General features: G+C 35.5%; 2 protein-coding genes across 2 annotated transcripts; both read left to right on the top strand.

Moving 5' to 3' along the window:
• The first annotated feature begins 1,486 nt into the window (after positions 1-1,486).
• Positions 1,487-3,377, top strand: LOC142625188 (uncharacterized). The gene is made up of 2 exons (XM_075798883.1): positions 1,487-2,201; positions 2,476-3,377. Exons 1-2 carry the CDS (start codon positions 1,487-1,489, stop codon positions 3,375-3,377), a joined length of 1,617 nt encoding a protein of 538 aa, XP_075654998.1.
• Positions 3,378-3,594: 217 nt separating this feature from the next.
• Positions 3,595-14,854, top strand: LOC142624395 (zinc finger CCCH domain-containing protein 38). Its single transcript, XM_075797961.1, has 4 exons — positions 3,595-3,805; positions 9,247-9,709; positions 10,674-12,966; positions 14,562-14,854. Exons 2-4 carry the CDS (start codon positions 9,297-9,299, stop codon positions 14,589-14,591), a joined length of 2,736 nt encoding a protein of 911 aa, XP_075654076.1. The 5' UTR covers positions 3,595-3,805; positions 9,247-9,296; the 3' UTR covers positions 14,592-14,854.
• The last annotated feature ends 7,603 nt before the right edge of the window (positions 14,855-22,457 follow it).

Below are 22,457 nucleotides of genomic sequence, written 5' to 3'. Positions count from 1 at the left end.
AGCTTGTGCCACAAGCTTTATCATTGTGGAACAAGGAACCCCAATAATTTATCACAAAAATTCAATAGTCTTCTTATATTTGAAATATACTTAAATTGGTTCTTTCTCATCCAAAGTTTCTAAAAACATTTGATTTAAATCTTATATTAATTTCATATAATTTATTAAAACCTTAGAGTTTGGGAAAGTTTCATATAAACTTCAAAATTTTAAATAAATTTCATTTAAACCAATTTATCACATGACATTTAATGTGGTTAATAGAAAAATTATAATATAAGGTTTAAATAAAAACAAGCTCAAAATCTCCTTTCTCTAGATTCAAATGGTGAAGATCAACGGTGGAAGAGGAAGCCGTTTCGATTCGAGGCAATGTGGTTGTCTGACTTTGAGTGCAGTGGGGTTGTTTCAATTGCATGGGCTTGCAATCCTGAAGGCACACCAACGGCTGTAGCAACTAAGCAAATAAATAAATGCAAGAAGATGCTAAAGGCTTGGAATAGAGACCAATTTGGGAGTGTTTTGCAGAAAATTAAAAAGACTAAGGAGTTGTTGTGGAAGGCAGAGGAGGTCTTGGCCAGAACTGGGAGCATTGAAGAGGTGAGTCGGTTGAAGAAAGAGCTGAATGTTTTATATGATAGAAAGGAAAAAATGTGGCAACAAAGGTCTAGGCTTCAGTGGTTGCAATGTGGAGATTGAAACACAAAGTTTTTCCATGGTTTGGCTACTCAAAGAAAGTGAAGAAATTTCATAAAAGGCCTTAGGGATGCAGACAATACATGGTATGGAGATGAGGATCTTTTTTCGGGTTTGATAACTACCTACTATGTAGATTTGTTTAAGTCCTCAAACCCATGTGATTTGGATAGGGTGTTGGATGGAGTTCAATGTGTTATGACTGAAGATATGCAGACTGATTTGGCTAAGCCCTACACGAGGGATGAGGTTGAGTTTGCAATTAAAGAGATGGCTCTTTTAAAAGCCCTGGGACCCGACGGAATGCCCCCATTGTTCTACCAAACATATTGGACTGAGGTTGGTATGGATGTCTCCCAAGCTGTCTTGCCTAGTTTAAATTCTGGCTCCTTGTTGAAATCCATTAATCATACTTTTGTCACTTTAGTTCCAAAAGTTCCAAACCCTGTAAGAGTGACTGATTTCAGACCTATAAGCTTGTGTAATGTGATTTATAAAATTGTTAGTAAGGTGATTGCAAATTGTTTGAAACCTCTTCTAAATTCTATTGTTTCAGAAGCTCAAAGTGCCTTTATTGCTGATCGACTGATTACTAATAATATTTTTATTGCTTTTGAGTCCCTTCACCACATGAAAACCACTTGCACGGGGAAGATAGGTTTTGTGGCTCTTAAATTGGATATGAGCAAGGTTTATGATAGGGTGAAATTGATTTTTTCTTGAACAAATTCTTTTGAGGATGGATTTCCATGAGACTTGGGTAGCTTTGATTATGAAGTGCATTACAACAATGTCATACTCTATTCTGGTTAATGGTGAGCCAAAAGGTCTGATTAAACCTTCTAGGGGCTTGAGACAAGGTGACCCCCATTCCCTATATCTGTTTCTCTTTTGTGCGGAAGGGTTGAATGCCATTCTTAGGAGAGCGGCTTTGAATGGGGAAATTCAAGGTTTTTCTTTATGTCGTAATTGTCCAAGGATTACTTACATTTTTTTCTCAAATGATTGCTTATGGTTTTGCAGATCCACTTTGGAGGAGTGCGAGAAAATTCAAGAGCTTTTATCCTTTTATGAAGCAGCTTCGGAGCAAATGCTTAATAAGAAAAAGACCACCTTGTTCTTTAGTAGAAACACCGATGAGCAAATGAAAGAGGCAATCAAATCATTTCTAAATGTTCTAGCTATTCAACATTATGAGAAGTATTTGGGGCTCCCTTCTTTTGTTGGGAGAGCGAAGAAAGAGTGCTTTACCCATCTTAAGGAGAAAATTTGGGCAAGAATGGAAGGGTGGAAGGAGAAATTACTGTCCCAAGCAGGAAAGGAAGTTATGATTAAGGCGGTGGTTCAATCTATTCCCACATATTCCATGAGTGTTTTCAAAATACCGGTTGGGTTATGTAAAGATATTGAAGCCATGATTCGGAAGTTTTGGTGGGGTCAAGGGGATTCTAAGAAGATCCACTGGGTTAAGTGGAGTACACTTTCTTCCTCAAAAACTGTGGGAGGTATGGGTTTTAGAGATTTAGAAATTTAATAATGCTTTGCTTGCTAAACGGGTATGGTGTTTGCTCCACCAAAATGATACGTTATTATACAAGGTCTTTGGTGCAAAGTATTTTCCAACTGGGAATATACTTGATGTTTTGGTTCATCCAAAGTGCTCTTATGCATGGCGGAGTATCTTGCAGGCACCTGATGTAATTCATAAAGGTGCTATGTGGAGAGTTGGAGATGAGAGTTCCATTGATATATGGGGACATAGATGGCTACCTGACTAAGCTAAAGGTAGGGTCATTTCACCAAAACTTACTTCCAAGAGTATTTGGAAAATTAGGACTCTGAACAAAATCCGTCACTTTATATGGCGTGCTACAAGAGATTCGTTGCCTACTAAACAAAATCTGAAGGCTCGGCATCTACCTGTTGAAGAGACTTGTGCATTGTGTGGAGATTTCCAAGAAACACTCATGCATAGTATTTGGTTGTGTGAGCAAGCTCAAGCGGTGTGGAAGTTTGAGATTAGCTTTGTTCCTTATTATCGAAATGGTTTTAGGAGTTTTTTTGATTTACTGGAGGAGGTGTTGCGTAAAGGGTCGGGCTATCATGTGGCATTGTTCTCTACAATTGCGTGGAGCTTGTGGCAGAGGCGAAACAGGTTGAGAGAGAACCAATCAGCCAGGCCTCTCCATGAAATTGGGGACAGAGCTAAAGCCTTGGTGGTTGAATTTTTGGAACCAAATAAGCAGGATGTCAGACTAAGAATTGGGAGCATATTAGCACGTTGGGTTCCACCTCAGGATATGTTCTACAAAGCTAATTATGATGCGGCTATATTTGATAATTCAAGTTCTGCAGGTTTGGGTGTGGTGATAAGGGATTGTCATGGACACGTTATAGCTGCTTTGAGTCAGAAAATCCCGCTGCCTAATTCAATTGAAGCCGTTGAAGCCTTAGTTGCACTCCAAGCTATTGTGTTTGCTAAAGAACTATGTATTTTTAAGGTGGTTGTGGAAGGGGATTATCTGAGGGTGGTTCAGGCCTTAAAAGCCAAGGAGAGGTGTTACACTCTACATGGGAATATAATTGAAGATGCACGCAACCAAAGTTTATCTTTACAGTTTTGCCAATTTCAGCATGTCCGACGGGATGGTAGTAAGTTGGCACATGTATTAGCTTGGTGAGTGGTTTCATCCGCAAATTTTGATGTATGGGTAGAAGAGGTAGCTAGTGAGTTGGAGTTATGCTCCAATCTGATTTACCTTAATAATATGGACTTAACTGCTCCTCAAAAAAATTAATTTTTTAAAAGCAAGAGAGAAATATAAAAAGGAAAAAAGAGAAAAGAAATTGCTAAGTGTGGGTGGGGCCAAGAAAAGGGAAAAAAAATCGACAGAACGGCCAAATTGTTTTCCTGTATTGACTTTAGGAAAATCCTTGGTTTACTTCTCTCATCTCGCTCGCTCGCTCGCTCCCTCAGGGTTTAAACAAAACTGAAAGAACCATGGCAAACTCTTACACTGCCTTGGTTCGCTTGCGTGCTCTCTCGTTTGCAATTTAGGGTTTTTCTTTGAGCTCCAGCGCTTCTCTCTCTCTCTCTCTTTGATTTCACGTGAGTCCTCTCTTCTTCTTCTTCTTCTTCTTCTTCAACTCTCTCTCTATAATATTCTTCTATTTCACTTCTAGGGTTTTGTTTATTGCTTCTCTCTTTCTGTTTCTGTTTCTTAACTTGATCTGACCCGTTAAAGATTCAAAATCTTGTCTTTTTAGGGTTTCAATTTTCTTTTTCTTTTTTGGTTTCGTATTTGTATTTGTGGTCTGCTATTTTGGCCGGCCCCCCCACTTTTTTGGGATTTATGTGTGATTTTGAAATTTAAAATTTGAACTTGGCCTTTATAAATTTTTTTTTTGAATGGAATGATACAGTATGTGAGAAACCCTTTTCTGGGTTCTGGGTTTTACTTGGAACTGTCTCAAATATTAGGATGTGTAATGGTGAATTGAGAATAATGTGTGTTACAAGATGCTTTTTTTTTTTTTTTTTTTGATACTGAGATATGTTTGTTTAATTTACGCTTTTAATTAAAATTTTGAATCATGGAGTGGTTAGGGATTATAAATTTGGGTTTCTTTTGCTGGGGAACAATGTGTGTTAAATAGCCATTCATGATTGCATGGAGAATGTCTGATTACTAGCTTGTAGTTTGGAAGTGGTTCTTTACACTTCTGCTTGCTTTGTGTGCAGTTAATTTATAAAATTAGGATGGTTTTACCATGGTTCATGAATCAGATGGCATCTCCTCCCTCTTGAACAAGGAGTAGATGGTGAGGTCACGGGTTCATTCCTGTATGGGTGTGAGTTGGTTTTACCTGTCATACAAAAATATATAGATGGTTTTCTTATATTTTATAGGTTGTTGGCTGTTATTGGAATATGGAACATTCTAATAGGAATAAGTATACTTGTCAACACTTTGCTTGAGTCTTTAATCTCTCGTCTATGTGATCAGGTGGTTTGCTTAGACACCAAAAGACTAAGTACTAGGATAGGTAGTCTCATTTGTACTTTAGTTCTATGCCTCTCAATACGAGTCCATCAAGCTGAGTGCTAATATCATATACAATTTTTCTGCAGTATTTTCAAGTGCGTGGAGGGATTACCAAGTGCATTTGAAAGAATTGATGCATTGATATTTGCAGTGATATTTATCCTTCCACAAGTGTAACGTTGGATATTTGCACAAATCCACATATTAATGGATGTTTTTCATGTTGTTTTAGTGGAGAGTCTTCCAAAAGCTTTTGAGATAGCTTCATAAAACCTGTTCTATGGTTAAAAAAACTGGGAAAAGAATACATCAACCTTCAAAGTAGTTCTTATTGAAGTTGTTGATGCTCAAAAGTACATCAACACTGTGATGGAGTGGAAAAAGCTTGGAACAAAAATACATACTAAAGCATTGCAGACTTTATCCTTTAAGAGTGATTATATGTTAATTGAAAGAGGGATTCGATTCATTTTTCCACATTAACTATCAAGAGTTCAGAATTTATATGAAAATGTTTGGACATTTAAGAATAGTCCTGTAGGACATGATGCAGTTCTCCACAGATAAAAAATATATCCATGGTTGAGAGTCTACCAAGTTCCTGTAAAATTCATGTATTTCAGAGTGTGCTGGTTTGGAGATGTTAATTGAGAATATCCTCTTTGCTTTTCTGTAGAAGTTATCTCATATGAGAGATGAGAAACTTTTGGTTGCTACGTAAACTTGAAGGAGTAGTAGGTCTAAAGTCAAATGCTATATCTAAAAGTCAGCTTTTGGTGCTTGGTGGCATTGCTGAGAAATTAGGAGTCTTTGAGAAAGAAGATTTGGATACATGGCCAAACCTTCAAATGAGTTTTAGACAGGAAAGAGTGATGTATGACACCAAATATGTGTAAAATAAGTTCCTTTATCTACTTTGATTATGAAACATAGACCATAGACCATAGACCAACAGTTGTTGATATTGTAACGTATAGGTTTTTCTTTGCCTTTGAATGTAATTTGCTGGGTTTTTAAACAGATTATAATGACAGTACTTTGTAATGTTAAATTTATCAGAAAAAATCTACTTTGTAAAGCTGAGTAGGAATTAGACATGTCAATATCATTTTATTCAAGCTTTGTGCATATTTTCCTGTGGTTGCTAAAATATATGTTGATAGGCTTCAAGCATATTGAATTAATCTTGTGAAAACATTTCTCTTTATTTATAGACAAAGTTTATAGTTCTAAATAGTCTTAGTATGTTTTCAAAAATTTTCACCACTTCCATGGTGTTTACAAAAATTCTGTTTTGGTCTGAATGCAAATTGATGCATTTAAGAGTACTAATTAACTGTCAGGTAGCTAGTGGGATTGATGGCACGCATAGTGTATTTATGATTTTTTTTTGATGTCGTGGAACCTCACCAAGGCAGGGCCCTGGACCCACCCCTGAGCAGTAAACCAAGAATATTTCATGCACTTTGAGAAGTTTTTGTATAAAGATGGTCCTTTAGGAGAACCCTTTAGTTCGGAAACCTTAAATTGTTCACTTGTTTAACAAAAATTATGGCTTTTTAATTGAGTTCTCAAAATAAGATGTTTGACCTAATATTTTAGGCATGATCATATGATATGGAAAATGCCTTTCTCTAAATCTGAGTCAATCAAATCAAATTTTGAAATTCGCAGCTTCTAGCCAAAAAAAGCTAGAATTCCTTTTTGTAAATAAAAGATTTCGATGACTGCTAGTTTGGTTGATGGTGGACATTTTCTAAAGACAATCCACTCATTTGAAACCTGGTGGAGGGATGCAAGTGTTGGTGAGGCCTTCAGGAGATTTAACATGAATATTATTCACAGACTCAGAGCATACATGGATATTTGCATGTAGTCCTGATGATAAAGTCCCTAATAATATTGTGCCCAATTGAAAATCTGATTTCTATGGAAGTTATTGATGTGTCAAATTTCTAGAGATCCTAATTTATATGTAATGTTTGATTATGGAGTTTGTGCAAGTAGTGGAGGAATTTGTGTAATGAACTTGCATCGGATATCAAATTTTCACATATAAATCCTTCTCCTGGATAGGAAGCTGAGCTTGTGGTTGTGGGGAAAATTACTTTGGACATCTTTTTGAGGTATCAGGATACCCCAGCTTATTCCCTTGTCTTTCATTAAGACTGCAAAGGATCCTCAAATAATTCGATGTTTGGGCTCAAGTCGGATGTTTATGGATAATTTAAGGCTGGGCCCTAGCCATCCTGGCTTGATCTCTGGTCGGTTAGATTTGAATAAGCCTAGCCATTGAAGGAATTTCCTTTATGGTATTGCAAGGCAACTGAAGGCAAAAGACAAAGAAATGGAGAACCATATTGTATAACCATATTTAAACTTTTTAAGCAAAGATGTATGAGGGAAACCGTTTACTTATTGACTGATAAGGTAGAAGAACATCTGACTATCAGTTGCCAGCTCGCTTGTTACCTTTTCTGTGCTTCATTTTGTTTTTTGATCATTAGCATTTTGGAAACTTAGCTTGAATGTTAATTTTTAAAAACCTGGAACATTTTTTTATTTTTTGGTTTTTTTTGGGAGGGGTGGGGGTGGGGATTGTGATTTATATTTTACACAGTTTTCTGGGTTGTCTGATATATAGTATTGGTAGTTGATTGGAATTTCTCCTCCCATTTCATCATTTCAAAGAACGAGAACAATCAATATGAAAATATTTAATAATGAGCATCAATACTCTTGAGCTTAGCGGAATAATTGTCTGCTTGGCTCAGATCTTCTCATTAGTACCCTGGATGAACTTAACTGATTGAAGTATTCTTATTGAGCTGCCGAAGATATCAACCACATCATTGTTGCTGGACATGGGAGACTGCTAGTGCGTGTATCCTGTTCTGCAGCTTCAACTGCTGTTTCTATTTTCATATCACGATAATCATATCCATTTTGTCTTTACTTTCCTTGAATTAAAATGTAATTTGTTATAGTGTTCACCATTTCATCTTGGCGGTGGTCCAATTTCTATATGATCAAACTGCAAAGCTGGTCAAGAAATAATTTGACTAGACTTCTGAAAGAAATTTTGTTTGTTTAATGAAATAGTATGAGACTAACGGTTGTATTTTTTTCTCTGCTGCTTTTTTTTTGGTGTCACAAATAATTATATTCCTTTGGTCTCTAATATCCCTGAATCAAATGCAATTTATTGTAGTGCTCACCACTTCATCTTGGTGGTCCACTAATATTTACATGATCAAACTGCAATGCTGATTGGTAATAATTTGGCTAAGCTTCTGAAGATATATTATATGTTGTTTCACAAAAAATTGGGAACCTTGTCCCTTTATGTTTGATGTGGACATTGTGGAGGGAAAAAAATAGCGGCACTTTTGAAGATGCAGGAAGCTCAATGACTCAGTTGGAATCATTGTTTAATTGATATTGTGCTTGGGGTCTTAAAATTAGCAATTTCCTCTTTAGACATAAAAGAATAACTGTATTTTTATGCATAATTTTTTTGTAACTCTTATACTCTACTTTGTGTTCACTATTGTTTGCATGAGTATTTCTATTGCTTAATAAAATACCATTACTTATGAAAAAAGGAAGCAAGCAAGAAAGATATTTTAGATGTTTATGGGAATACTGGGGTGCCTTAGATGTAATGTGATCTTATTTTATTTTTCATAATTTGTTTCTTTGATCACTTTCTCTTTTCTAATAAGATGTATTTATTGATGGGGCTCTTTTTATTGTTGATTTCCAAGCTCAGGCTTGTGCCAATGAGCTCTAGCTCAACTAAAAATCTCCTCCCCTTATAAGTTCTAGGTGGGGAGAGAGAGAGAGAGAGGGTGGGGGTGGGGGTGGGGGTGGGGGTGGGGGGGGGGGTTGGTTTAGTTGATGTTGTGCATTGTTATCCTGTATTAGAATATGTCTACCATTCCTATAGATTCATTTTTGAATGTGAATGCAGCTTTGTGATTCCAGGTAGCCAAAACTCATGCTCCTTTCTCCTTTTCTTTTCGTAAAATTTCATTGCCTACACTATAATCATACTTTGTCTTATATAGTGATAAAAGAAATTGCTGTAAGATATTTGGTCTAGTAGGTTCCATGATGCTGACCAAAAGTATGTTCGTGACATCTGATCTATGGAAAATGGTTATTTACTTAGATTGTGTCTAATTTCTCTTTCATGATCCTAGGGCAGTCTTCTAAGTTAATAAGATTTTTTTAAAAAATTTGGATTAAATAAACATTAAGTTTTTCTATTAATTATCTGAGGTTTTTATTCTGATTGAATCAAATTGTTGCATGATGAGTTCTTACTTATCAAAAATAAAAAATTGTTGCATGATGAGTTTGAATGGGGAGAAAATAATATCTGTGTAACATTTCACATTATTAAGACACTACAGTAGACCTTGCAAGGAAAATAAAGTGGAGAGTTTAAGATAGATTTTATGCTATTGAGATAGATTTATTTATTTTTCTCTTGATCCAGATTATTTATAATTCAACTGAAAAAACGTGGTAAGGCTTTTGTCTCGGGCAATGAGTGGAAGCAGCAGAAAACGTGGTTCTAAGTGGGATTTGAGAGAAGAGGATCAATTTGAAGATGAAAATGTACCAGTTGATTGTTGGCCTGGAAAAGCAGGTATGTCTTTTCATGAGGAAGACTCAGAACGTAGATGGCTCTCTACGGAGGTTGCTGGTAGTAATCATTCAAAGTGGTCTGATTTGGAGAATGATTTGCTAGAGGCGAAGCATGATTTGGAACCTTTACCCAGAAGCAGTGTTTCACTCAGGGATGGTAGCTTCAGTAAAGGCAGAAACAGGAATTTGGAAGCCACTGTTGCATGGGATGGAGATGGAAGTTATGGCATGAATATGTCTCCTGGTCTTGATGAATGGAGAGGACAAAGTCGTAGTCGCTCCCCCAAAAATGGTTGGAGCAGGTCACTCAGGTTTGATTCTTCACTTTTCATGCTCATTTTGGCAAACTGGAAAATTTTTGGAAGTTTCTATTTCAGTCTCTTAAGTCTATGGACAAAGTTTCTCTTCAAATTAATTTGAAGAGAAACCCCTTCAAATTAGTTTGAAGAGAAACCCCTTCAAACTCTCTTTATATCTTTTTATTGAATGTGAATTTTAACAAATTCACCATTAGACTGCATTTTTTTATTATACCCTTCATGCTTGCAAAATTTTAAAAAGATCAAAAATCAATAGTTATGTCAACAATCAAATCTTTAAATTTAAAGTTTTTGTAATCTTAAATTATGCATAAAAATGTGTTTATGGATCGAATAGTAATTAATATCCGATTTGAACAAAATTTGACATGCATGTTAAGAACATAAAAAACTTACAATCCAGCGGTTAGATTTTCAAAATATATATCCATGTTAATTTTTTAGCGGGAGTTTGAAGGGTTTCTCTTTAAACTAGCTTGGAGAGAAACTTTGCCCCTTATCAAAAAATAAAAATAAAAATATGGTTCTCTTTAAAATGTCAATGGACACAATACTAATAACTTTCCCAACTTACCCTTTATTTGAAAAATCAATGCCTATTTTTCATTAGGGGGGGTGTTTGGTAGGAGTGTTTATACAACAGTTTTCGTTGTTTAAACAATACAACACGTATTTTCACAATACTTTTTCACCCACACGTATTTCCATAGCACTTACACAACGTTACTAGAACAACATTATCAAACGGGCCCTAGATTTTTTGAGTTTAAATTAAAATGGTAGTTTTGAAAACTTAATATCTTTTCCTTAATTTTGCTAATGGAGCCTCACCTACATTACCTATCATTAATGATGGTGTCTAATATACAGAGCAATATGTCCTTCCTCCTAGTGAGGAGCACAACATGATTGGTTTCTTAATTTGTCTTGCCTTTTTTGTGTGTATAATGTACAGGGGTAGGAGTAGAAGTAGGAGCAGGAGCCGGAGCAGGAGTAGAAGCCCTGTTCGTGGCATTAGACGGGAATCAGGATTCCATGACAGAAGTAGAAGCAGAGGAGCATCTACTCAATTGTGTAAAGATTTTGCAGCTGGGAGATGCCGGAGGGGCAATCATTGTCAGTTTCTTCATCCGGGTAATCAACATTATGAGGATAACTGGGAAAGTAGGCACAGGAAAGGTGGAGATTCAAAATATTCTACTCCCCATGATACTAGGGACTATACATCAAGAATGGGAAGATCTACTGCATATTGTACTGATTTTATTAGAGGAAAGTGTCGGAGGGGGGCTTCTTGCAGATATGCCCATGATGGTGCCTCTGATAGTTTCAGTAAAGGGTCTGCAAATGATGTCATTAGAGAAAGGGAAAATTATAGGAATAGAGACTTATCTTTTGAGCGAGGTGGTGAGCCTGAACATCGTAGGGTTGGTGAAGTTCCTTGTAAATTTTTTGCTGCAGGAAATTGTCGTAATGGGAAATTTTGCCGGTTTTCTCATCATACTCGGGCAGGTGTAAGTCCTGATGGAAGATCAGGAGATGGAGATGATAGGTGGGGCCTGCACCGCCATTCAGTTGATATAGACCGGCTGCGGGATGGTCTGAAAAGGAGTGATACAGTTACTGTCTCAGATGCTACAAAGAGTGAAGACAACGATGGACAATTGAGTGCTCCAGCACAGAGGTCTACTGCTTGGTCCAGGGTTGATACTAGATGGAGTCATAGTATGGATGAGGGGAAGAGAACTGGTGGCGATCCAAAAGTTGGTTATAAAGCAGCTGAGAGCAATGAGAAGGAAGGCAACCCCTGGAAGGAAGAAAATGCTGTTGCCAGCATCAGTGTTCCTGAATCAAGTGGTGCTGAGAAATGGTCTGGTGATATGGACATGTCTCCTGATTGGAATTATGCATTGCCATCTACCAACCATGTTGTGAAAGAAGAGCATGGTCACTTTACTCAGGCTTCACAATCTTTCGGTTCTTATGATACATTTGCAGTCACTCGAGGACAGGAAATAACTAAGGAGGCTTCAGTTCCAATGCATGATGCTGCTGCAGTTGTGCAACCAATTATAAATGAAAAATCTTATTTCCAACAGAACCACAATTTGAGGGATGATGGTGCTATTGCATTGTCATGCAATGACAAAAGTGCTATTGAAAAAACTGTTAGTTCAAGTGTTGATTTAAACTTTTCTGCCAATGTCTTGCCTGGACAATGCTTTGACCAAAATGGACAGAGTTCAAGCTCCTTACCTCTTCCAAATATAAATCAAGTGGTGACGCCCACTGCCTCTTCAAGAGGAGGAACTACAAAATATCAACAAAATCTGGTATTTTCTCCAAAATCTCTCACCAAATCAAATATTGGGGGTGCTAGTTCATCACAAGTAAATCCTGGAATTTCTCCAAGGCAAAACACGGTAAGCAGTGAACAGCTGACACACCTTACAAACCTTTCAGCCTCTTTAGCTCAGTTTTTTGGAAATGGACCTCAACTTCCGCAAATTTATGCTGCTCTAAATTCCCATAGTTCAGTGGATGTTCCTTCCATTTCCAAATCTGAAGGGCCTCTTCAGCCAGTTTCAGGAGCACAAGTTCAGCAAAACCCAGCCATTGGATCCCAGCAGTATGATCCTATATGTGATAGCATAGAGCCTAAGAAGTCTGACATTAGTAACAACCCTTCAGGCATTTCACCAAATCCATCTGGGCATAAAAGTTCTGTAGATGTAAAACCAGAAATACCGTTGAAAGACATGTCCCCATCACCTCTTCCTCACAAACCAAATGGAAGTGATTTTCACAGGATTGGCAGTACAGAAGAACCTAATCACAAGAGCCAACCTTCAAGTCAGCAGGAGACTGGTGAAAATAATGAGGTTGCCATGGAAAACAATGGAGTGGGGGCTGAGGAAAGCAAGAAAGCACAAGAGGGGAACCAAAATGCCCAAGAAGATGGTCCTTTTGGGAATGTTGATGGAGATGCTGAAGCAGATGATGGAAAGAAAAGCAAAGATGTGAAGGGTGTTCGTGCATTTAAATTTGCGCTTGTGGAGTTCGTTAAGGAAATTCTAAAACCCGCATGGAAGGAAGGTCAAATTGGCAAAGATGCTTACAAGACTATAGTGAAGAAGGTGGTCGACAAGGTGACCAGTACTTTTCAGGGGGCTAATATACCTCAGACACAAGAGAAAATTGACTATTATCTGTCATCTTCAAAACCAAAGCTTACCAAATTAGTACAGGTTAGTTCTGGTTCACTCATGTTGGTTTTAGATATATTAATAAGTTCTTTTGATCCTCTATTTTACATTATATTTATAATTTTGTTTACTCCATAATGTATATGTTACAAGGATTTCATTCTCTTTACTCAATGGACAAGGGTTTCATTCTCTTGTAAAAACATTACATCCCTATTTCTATTATAAACAGGAATGTAAAAATCACCGATCAACTGATATGACCAAGGTGTCAACCGGTTCCAGCCTGCCATTGATTCTTTTTAAGAAAAATTCAGTGTTTTGGTTGGTCTTGGTACCATGAATTTTCACTCTCTGGCTACATAGCTCTCTTTCGCAAATCGCTGAAAGTGATTCAACCTTCTCCCTTGCTCTCTCTCAAATTGCCTTTCCAGTTGTCCTCTACCTACCAAATCGAACCACTGTGGTGGCTTCCAGTACAGTGTGGTTGCTGCTGTTGGTTGGTTGGTGTCAATGCTGCTACTCCTTTGCTGGACGTTTTGCCTCACACCCCAACTGAAACCAACTGATTTCATCCTTACTTATAATTAGGGTACAACCTGGTTCAAGTTGGATTGGTTGTAATATTTTTGGACAAGAGCACTCAGCTAAAACTGAATTGCCAAATGGAACCAGGCATACATAATTGTGTTGGATTAGTTTAATGTGAGAATAGGTTCTCTCCTCCCCATTATACCATTGAATTAAAAAATATATATAAATTAAAAAAAAAATTAAAGAAAAGAAAAGTGTGAGTCTAGGTTTTCTTTCTAAGCTTGGTTCAATATTTCCTCTTTAAAAACTACCTATCAAAATTTTTTTTTCCCTCTTAAAAACCAAAATGGCTGAAACATATTATACTTGAAATATGCTTTTCTTGTTTGTTTTATTGGTAAGTAAAATAATTTTAGTTGAAAGAGGAGTGAGTTCAAATACACAAAGTTTGCATTTAACCATTCCTAAGAATAACAATCTAAGACTCAAAATATCTAAAAAGTCTAGAAAAATGATATGGGCATACTACTCAAGGTAGTTATTCAAAAATGTTTGTTTTCTCCCCTTTATATAAAAGAATACATGTGGCCAATCCTAACTAATTTGTGGAGGATCATAGCCGACCTCAAAAAATTGGGACTAAGGCTTAGTTGTCTTTTCCCTCTCTATATGTTTAGTCAAACTAATTGCAAAGTGAATGAGAAAGTCAAGAACTTAAAAATGTTTCAAATTGGAATAAGAGCTTCAAATCAGTTATTTTCCCTCTCAGTTCCCATTGTTTCCGTGGAACCAAATAGCTAACGGCCAAATAATGACAGGAAAGAAAGGGAGAATGAGAGATTAGGGCAACCTAGTTTGAGTTGGGGGCCAATTTAAAATTAATAGCTTCTTTATATCATTCCTTTGATCCATTTTCTAGGCAACCAAGTTAAGTAATTAACAACTTTGTTATCTTATACCTCCATGACTTGCTGTTGTAATAAATTCTTACCTTCCTCCTACCAGTTAGACTGCCAAATAAATATATTTTCCTTAACAATGTTTTAAACTAGAGGTTTTTTAATCCAACTTATATATAGTCAAATTGTTTCCTTTTGTTTCAGGCATACGTGGAAAAAATTCAGAAGGGCTAAAGGAAGCATGGAACTCCAGTAATTCATTTGTTTATTTACTTTTGTCTGTTATACAGCAGTTGGTATTCCTTTTGTCTTTATGCTTCTGCAGCCTCCAGCAATATTTTTTATTCCCTGGATGTGATTTAGTTCAGTAACATAGTTAGCTAACTTTTAAATCATGCTTGTAAATATACCTGGGCGTTTGTCTGTAATCTTCTGAATAACTTTTTTACTGTGATTTTTGGGATTTATTGCTGGTAACCATCAATTCATTGGCACAATTCTGGAGTGTCTGATTCTTATTATGTGTTTGAAGAGTTGCTGTGTATTTGGCATTGGATCTGTTATTATTGTCTTTGTCATCACCATCATCTTCTACAAAGAAAAGCCGTTTGATTCTTGTGACGTGCATGATGTGTTTGCAGAGTTGTTTTGTGAATGTGGCATTGGATCTGTTATCATTGTCTTTGTCACCACCATCTTCTACAAACAACCCCCCACAACAAATTTTTTTTTATAAATCTTTTTGCATGTTCTGGTCTTGTCCAGTCACTTTGATAAGTTGAACTTGAATGAGCAGTGGGCATGGTACTGCTTTTGGAAACGTCCTAGGTGCGCACTAATTGTTGGGGCCTTAAGCATGGGAGAATTTTGGCTAATTTCTTACTGTATTTGCAGGAAGGTCTGTCACATGAATATTTGACAAAGTATATAACATCAATGTTTTTCTAGTCTTTACTGCCCCATTAGCCTTGAGCATCTCCAGCAAGGGTTTACCTTTGGGGCGAGAAGAGAGGAACAATGAAACCTATTGTTTAGGTCCTCCAATGAAACAATGTTTCCTCTGATTATTTCAAATAGAATAATAGGAACTACCACACTCAATAAAAATCCCTTCAAAACAAAAGAACCCAACAATTGATGAGTGATGTTGATGAAGGTGATGTTGCTGGAGATGGATAGAGGCCGAAGACCACCACAGTCAACGGTATTGGTGCTCTCTCCCACTTCCATTTTACCCAACTAACACCATGGATGAAACCAGGTGTAGTTCCTCTGCTTCTAAACATAGCCTCTCATCCCCTCCACCAAACCCAAAACAATCGAAAATATCATCATTTTATTTATTTTAAAAAATTTTGTGTAAGTGGGTCTAAAAATTTCTGATCTTGGCTTTGTGCCGTGCATGTGATTTCTGGTCAAGATTTGCATCTTGCTTTGATGGGGTTTGAGATTATATGTTGTAATTTCTTGGGAGTAGTTGTGATTTCTGGTCAAGATTTGCATCCAGTGTCGCTGTTGATTTCTAAACTAGTAGTTGGTGGTGGTGTTGATTTCGAGCGGTGGTGTTTGGTGAAAATGATGTCCGAAAAGAAAATTTGGTTGGTTTCTCTCCCATCTTCGGCAGCATTGCATATATCGAAATCGTAGTGTCTGTTCTTGCTCCTTGGTTGTTGTTTTCTTCTTCTTTTAGTTTATTTTTTAAAAATTAAACTCTTCTAACATGTTTATTGTTGATGCATAGCTTATTTGTGCTTAATTTGTTCTATCACAATATGTCAATCTCTAGGACTTTTGTAGCCGTCCTATTTGTTATAATCATCACGATCATCTTGTTGAGCTTGCAAGCCAGCCAAACTTGAGCTTGTTGGCTATATATATATATATGTGTGTGTGTGTGTGTGTGTGAGAGAGAGAGAGAGAGAGAGAAAGAGAGAACTAACTTAAGGACTAGATTAGTCATAGAGATGGGCTTGTTTTGAAAATATAATTGACTAAAATAAAAATAATTATAAACCTAACACTTCATTTGGTTGCGGTCGTTATTAAGGGATGGAAAGTAAGAGAGAGAAAAGTGGGAGAAAATGATATAGGAATGGAAAGGGAGGAAGAGAAAAGTGGGAGAAAATGATGTTTTTGGTTGTTTGGTTGAGAGAGAGAAAAGAAAGGCGATTTCATTTGGTTGAGAGTTTATTTTTATAAATTACATTTTACATCTTTTTATTTTTCTTTTCAATCAAATAAAATGAGTTTTTTATTTCTCAACTTTTTCATCTTCTCAACTAAACAAAACACACGTGAAGAAAAAAAAAAATTTTAAAATTCATTCCCCACTTTTCCTTTCTTTTAACCAAACGAGCCTAAGTCAAAAGTAAAATTTAGTTTTTTTTTATTATTTTTATTTTTATAATTTGTTTGCATTTTTCCCCTATTTGTCATGAGGAAGGGCTATTTTATAGAAAAAAAATATTTTGAGGACCGCTGTTTACTTATTTTTTTGGGACTAATTTGTCGATGTCTTTTCAGTATTGAGAGCTTGAAAAGACGAAGAAAATAAAACAATGAAGTTATTTTTAAAAGATATATTTTACAAAATACTACTAATTACAATCAATTTTGAAACAAATAATAATAGAAAATATTATACTATGGCAATGTATGTATGGTGTGGGCCCAATTTAAATGCCATCGTCACCCTTCTTTTTATTAGTAGAATACATCACATTTTTTTTTTTTTTAAAAGATATTACATTTCAATTTATATTGTTGGTTCCATATCTACTACTCTTTATCATCAGGTTAAGATATCATTTAATTTATGGAATAAGTGAGGTTTGAAACATAAATTTCTAATGCGATAAAAAGACTTTACCAATTAAGTTAACTGCAACTAAGAGTATTTGCAGTGCAGTTTAGTGCAGTTTTAAGATTTTTAGCATTGCATTTTACGGTGCGGTTTGACTAAAACCATCACCACACCACATTTCATTTTTACAATCACATGTGTGATGTGGTGCAGTGTACAAGGTGCGGGTTGGTCGGTTTTGAGCTGATAAAATTTTCAAAATTTTTGGCTGAATTGGCCCAACCCAAAACTGATTTTTCCTTTGTTTTTTGGCCAAATTTTAAACTGTTGGTTTAGTTTTTGTTATTTTGGATTGCCATTTCCTAATTAACACTTGTTAGGTTGGTTTAGGCTAGCCTCTGTTTTTTTTTTTCTTGTAAAAAAATGGTGCTTAACAATGACACAACAACATGACACAAAGTTACAAACTACACTTTCAGTAACTCAATAGCTTTAAAAAAAAAAAAAAAAAAAACAAGAGTGAGGCTAAGAGTGAGAGGGTATCAGGAGAGAAGAGAAGAGTGAGAATGAGATGGATTGATGGAGAAGTGAAATGAGAACTAATAACCACACACACACACACATATAGACACACACACTAGCCTCATCACACGTGCTCCACACGTGCGATGAGGCTTATTTTTATTTATTTTGAGTTTAATGTCATTTTTCAATTTGCATTTATCTATTGTTAGTGAAGTTATACATGAAGGGATTTGTAAGAAAATAAAATTTAGGATTTGAAATAGAGCAAGGGTTTAGTGTGCTAGTTTTTTTTTTTTTTTTTAAATGTATCAAACATGCGTGAGATATATTTAAATAGAGAGTGTGCTAATCTTTAGAAAAAAAGTTTCTCTGGTAGTTTTTTTTTTTTAATTTTGTTGAATTACAATTTTAACCTTATTTTTTATTTTTTAAGAATAAGGATTATGTAATTAGTTTAGGGGTATTTTTGACAATTTTTTAAGGGATAACTAACTTTCTGAATCCTCTTTATATATATATGTGTGTGTGTGTGTGTGTGTGTGTGTGTGTGTGGTTATTAGTTTAAGTAATGTTACACCACTCAATAATTTTTTATTTATTTTTTTGAGAAACACACACACACACACACACATATAGGGGAAGGAGGATGACATACGGGAATACACTCACATGCTAACACCAAAACTGAATGCGGCAATTAGTGTTGCAGAGCAATTTTGATAAATCCACTGTTGGATTACATTATCTTCATATATTTTCCATGCTCACAAAATTTAAAAAAAATAAAAAATCAATAGTCATGTCATGTCATCAATAAATTATTTAAATTCAAGTTTTTGTAGTTTAAAATAATGCATAAAATATGAGTTTATAGATCAAATGGCAATTTACATCTGATTGGTATGAAAATTAGCATACATGTTAAGAACATATAGACCATGTAATTTAACGGTTGGATTTTCAAAATATGAATTCAATAACAAGTTATTGAGTGATGTAACATTGCTTAAAGAGAGAGAGAGAGAGAGAGAGAGAGAGAGAGAGAGAGAGAGGACGCAGTGTGGTGCAGTTTTGTAGGGTTTTCTTATCATAAAACTGCACACAACACTGCACCACATGGTGTAGTTCGGTTACTCCATTTTGCAAGGAGTTTTGGTCGGTTTAATTGCGGTCGTATGATTTGAGCTGTTTGTTGAACCTCCATAACTGCAAACCATGGTAAAGTGCATCACATTAGTGTTTGTTACAATTATCATGTTGGAGTAGAAAAGTTGCAATTTTCCTGGAATGATTATGTACTGATTATGGACTATATGTGAAAAACTTAATATTTAATTCATTATAGAAAAGTGAGGTCAAGTAATAGGTGCTTGATTCAGTTTTTTTTTTTTTCTTCTTTTTTCAAAAGAAAAAATAAAGTTATTTAAAAATCTGTAAAAAAAAATATAATTTAAAACTATTTTACCAAATCGATTTTGCTTTTGTTTCAGAGTAACAAGTTTTTTAAAAAACATTTTTAGTGTTTTCAAGTGTTTGGTTCGGTGTAAAATCCTAGTTGAAATGGAAATGTTTTTTGTTGACCCAAAAAAAAAAAAAAACAATTATGATGGTTGTAAAATGATTTATGCCCAAACAAATGAAAAACATTTTCCGCCTTTAAACCCTTTTACATTATCCAAACCAAATGCCTTTAACATAACTAAAATATGAAAATACACTTGAAGCCTCTAGAAATGACCAAAATATAAGTTGGAAACTCCAAATGACTAATATTCCTAAAACCTTCAAAATGACTAAAATAGGGTAAATTCCAAAGTACACTCCTAAAGTTTGGGTTTGTATGAATTTCACACCGTGAAGTTTGAGGAATTGGATATTACAACCTAAAGTTTTATTCCAGTCGCAAAACCCTACCCTTCGTTAGTTTTGGTTGTTAATTGATACGCTGGAGTGCTTATGTATATTTTTAGTGCTTTCAAGTGTTTGGTACAATGTAAAATCCTAGTCAAAATGGAAATGTTTTTTGTTGATAAAAAAAAAAAAATTATGATGGCTGTAAAATGTTTTATGCCCAAAAAAATGTAAAAACTTTTTTTTCCTTCAACCCTTTTACATTATCCAAACCAAATGCCTTTAACATGATTAAAATATGAAAATACACTTGAAGCCTTTGAAAAATGACCAAAGTATAGTTGGAAACTCCAAATGACTAAAATTCCTAAAACCTTCACAATGACTAAAATAGGGTAAATTCCAAAGTACACTTCTAAAGTTTGAGATTGTTTGAATTTCACACCCTAAAGTTTTATTCCGTTTGCAAAACTCTACCCTTTGTAGTTTTGGTTGTTAACTAATACGCCGGAGTGTTGATGTGTATTTTTAGTGCTTTCAAGTGTTTGGTACGATGTAAAATCCTAGTAAAAATGGAAATGTTTTTTGTTGACCAAAAAAATACAATTATGATGGTTGTAAAATGTTTTATGCCAAAAAATGTAAAACATCCGCCTTCAACCAAATGCCTTTTAACATGAATAAAATATGAAAATACACTTGAAGCCTCTGAAAATGACCAAAATATAAGTTGGAAACTCCAAATGACTAATATTCCTGAAACCTTCAAAATGACTAAAATATGGTAAATTCCAAAGTACACCCCTAAAGTTTGGGATTATTTATATTTTACACATTGAAGTTTGAGGAATTGGATTTTACAACTTCAAGTATTATTCTATTCGCAAAACCCTACCCTTCGTTAGTTTTGGTGTTAATTGATACGCTGGAGTGCTGATGTGTAGTTTTGGCCAAATTAGCCTCCCAAAACAATGTTGTTTTGGAAGCCCAATGTTATTTATTTTAAGTGGAATTGCTTCATTTTGGGATGCTGATTTGGCCCAAAAAAAAATCATCAACATGCTAGCATGTCACTTAATAGTCAAAACTAATAGAGAGTTGGGTTTTGCTAACGGAACCAAATTTCAGGGTAAAAATCCATTTTCTCAAACTTCTAGATGTAAAATCCAAAAAATTTCAAACTTTAGTGATGTACTTTGCAATTTACCCATCAAAATACTATTAGAACTTACAAAATTACCAAAATTTAAAACATCTAAAATACCCATGAATGCCCAAAATAGCACCGGAAACTCCAAAGTGGCCAAAATACCCACCTAGATTCTCCAAAAAGACTAAAATACTCTTGAAATATCTAGAATGACCAAATACCAATTGAAAACTCCAAAATACCCCTAAAGCCTCTCAAATGGCCAAAACACCTTAAAACTCCTGAAATAACCAAAATACTCTTAAAACCTTTAAATAATGGCATAAATGCATTTTTTTCCGTCCCTAAATTTTCACCCCATTTCCATTTTTATTTATAATTTTTCATTTTTCCACTTTTAGTCCCCAAGATCGAAAAAATTGTACTCGTTTTGGTCCCTACTATCGTCTCGCTAATGAACATAGCTTACATGGCACATGGAGTATATAGCTAGCACATTAGATGCCCATGTGGCTACTAAAATAATAATAAAAAAATTCCATGCCAACATCCACATCAGCTTTTGATTTAAAAATAATAATTTATGAACTTTAACAAAATAAAAAAAGAAAAACATAATTCAAAACCAAAATACACTTGAATTAAGATTTGAATACTTCCTAAACATGAACACATAAGAACACAAACCCAGAACACGAACAAAAGAACCTCCAAAACACAAACCCAAACTCAAATGCAAAACCTCCAACATCATTTTCTTCACAGCCAAAAACAACAATCAACCTACTATACTTATGGGAAGGGTAAGATCCGAATACGCAATAGGGCCCGTGGGATGGAAGGACCCATCTACACTTAATTTCTAACCCAGCCCATTGATGAGAATCCGAGAAGGAAGGATGAGGAGGCCAACTCCCCAAGGAGCCCGATGAGCAAACCTACCTTGGGAGGCATTGACTAGGCCATTTGCACCAAAGGACAGGATACAGAGGAAGGTGGTACAGACGTGCAAGTAAAGAAGAAATGGAATATCCAGGTAAAGTAGTCATCACCTCCGCATTCAATGCACTGTACCAGCTCAACTAGCCACTTTAATGAATGATTGACCCCTGAATAGTAATCTCATAGCTCACAGCACACTCTACCACCTCCAGCAAAGCCCTAATGGGACAAGCACCCAAACTAAGGCCTTTGGCTATACAAGTGGAGGGCTAAGATGCAATTTGATTAACTATATAAGGAAAGGAAACCCCTCCGAATGGGACGATGAAGAATTAGAAGAAAACATAAAAACTGTGTAGAACAATCTTGTATTTGAGACTTGAAATTGTTTATTACCATTTTCTCTTTGGCCAGATCTGAGGTAGTGTTAATCCTAAATTTAGTTTCTCTTTATATGATTCATTCAGCTTTTTCTCCATTAACCTAGCAATTGGACCATAAAAGTGCATTAAAATTGACCTCGGAAGCCCATACTCTAATAAATTAATTGCATTGGGCCCTCTAAACCTAACTCCACTATTCTAAGTGGGCTTAGCCTTTCATGGGCTCGTACAATACTAAAAGAAACCCATATTTGAAATTGGAATTTGCAAAAAATTGAATAAAAAAAATCAAATTGCTTTTTTTTTTTCTTCTTTCAGTTTCTTGGCTGTCAAACAACTAAAATCACTGTGGTTCTCTCGTTTATCTCACCATCATCATCTAAGTTCCCATAATAGAACCTAGTTAGAGTCGCCCAGCCACCAGAGGGGCTACCTCAACCTTTGTC

The sequence above is a fragment of the Castanea sativa genome, chromosome 2 (assembly GCF_040712315.1).
Source record: "Castanea sativa cultivar Marrone di Chiusa Pesio chromosome 2, ASM4071231v1".
Classification (NCBI taxonomy): Eukaryota; Viridiplantae; Streptophyta; class Magnoliopsida; order Fagales; family Fagaceae; genus Castanea; species Castanea sativa.
The sequence above is the reverse complement of the archived record's forward strand: the minus strand, read 5'-3'. Positions and strand labels throughout refer to the sequence as shown.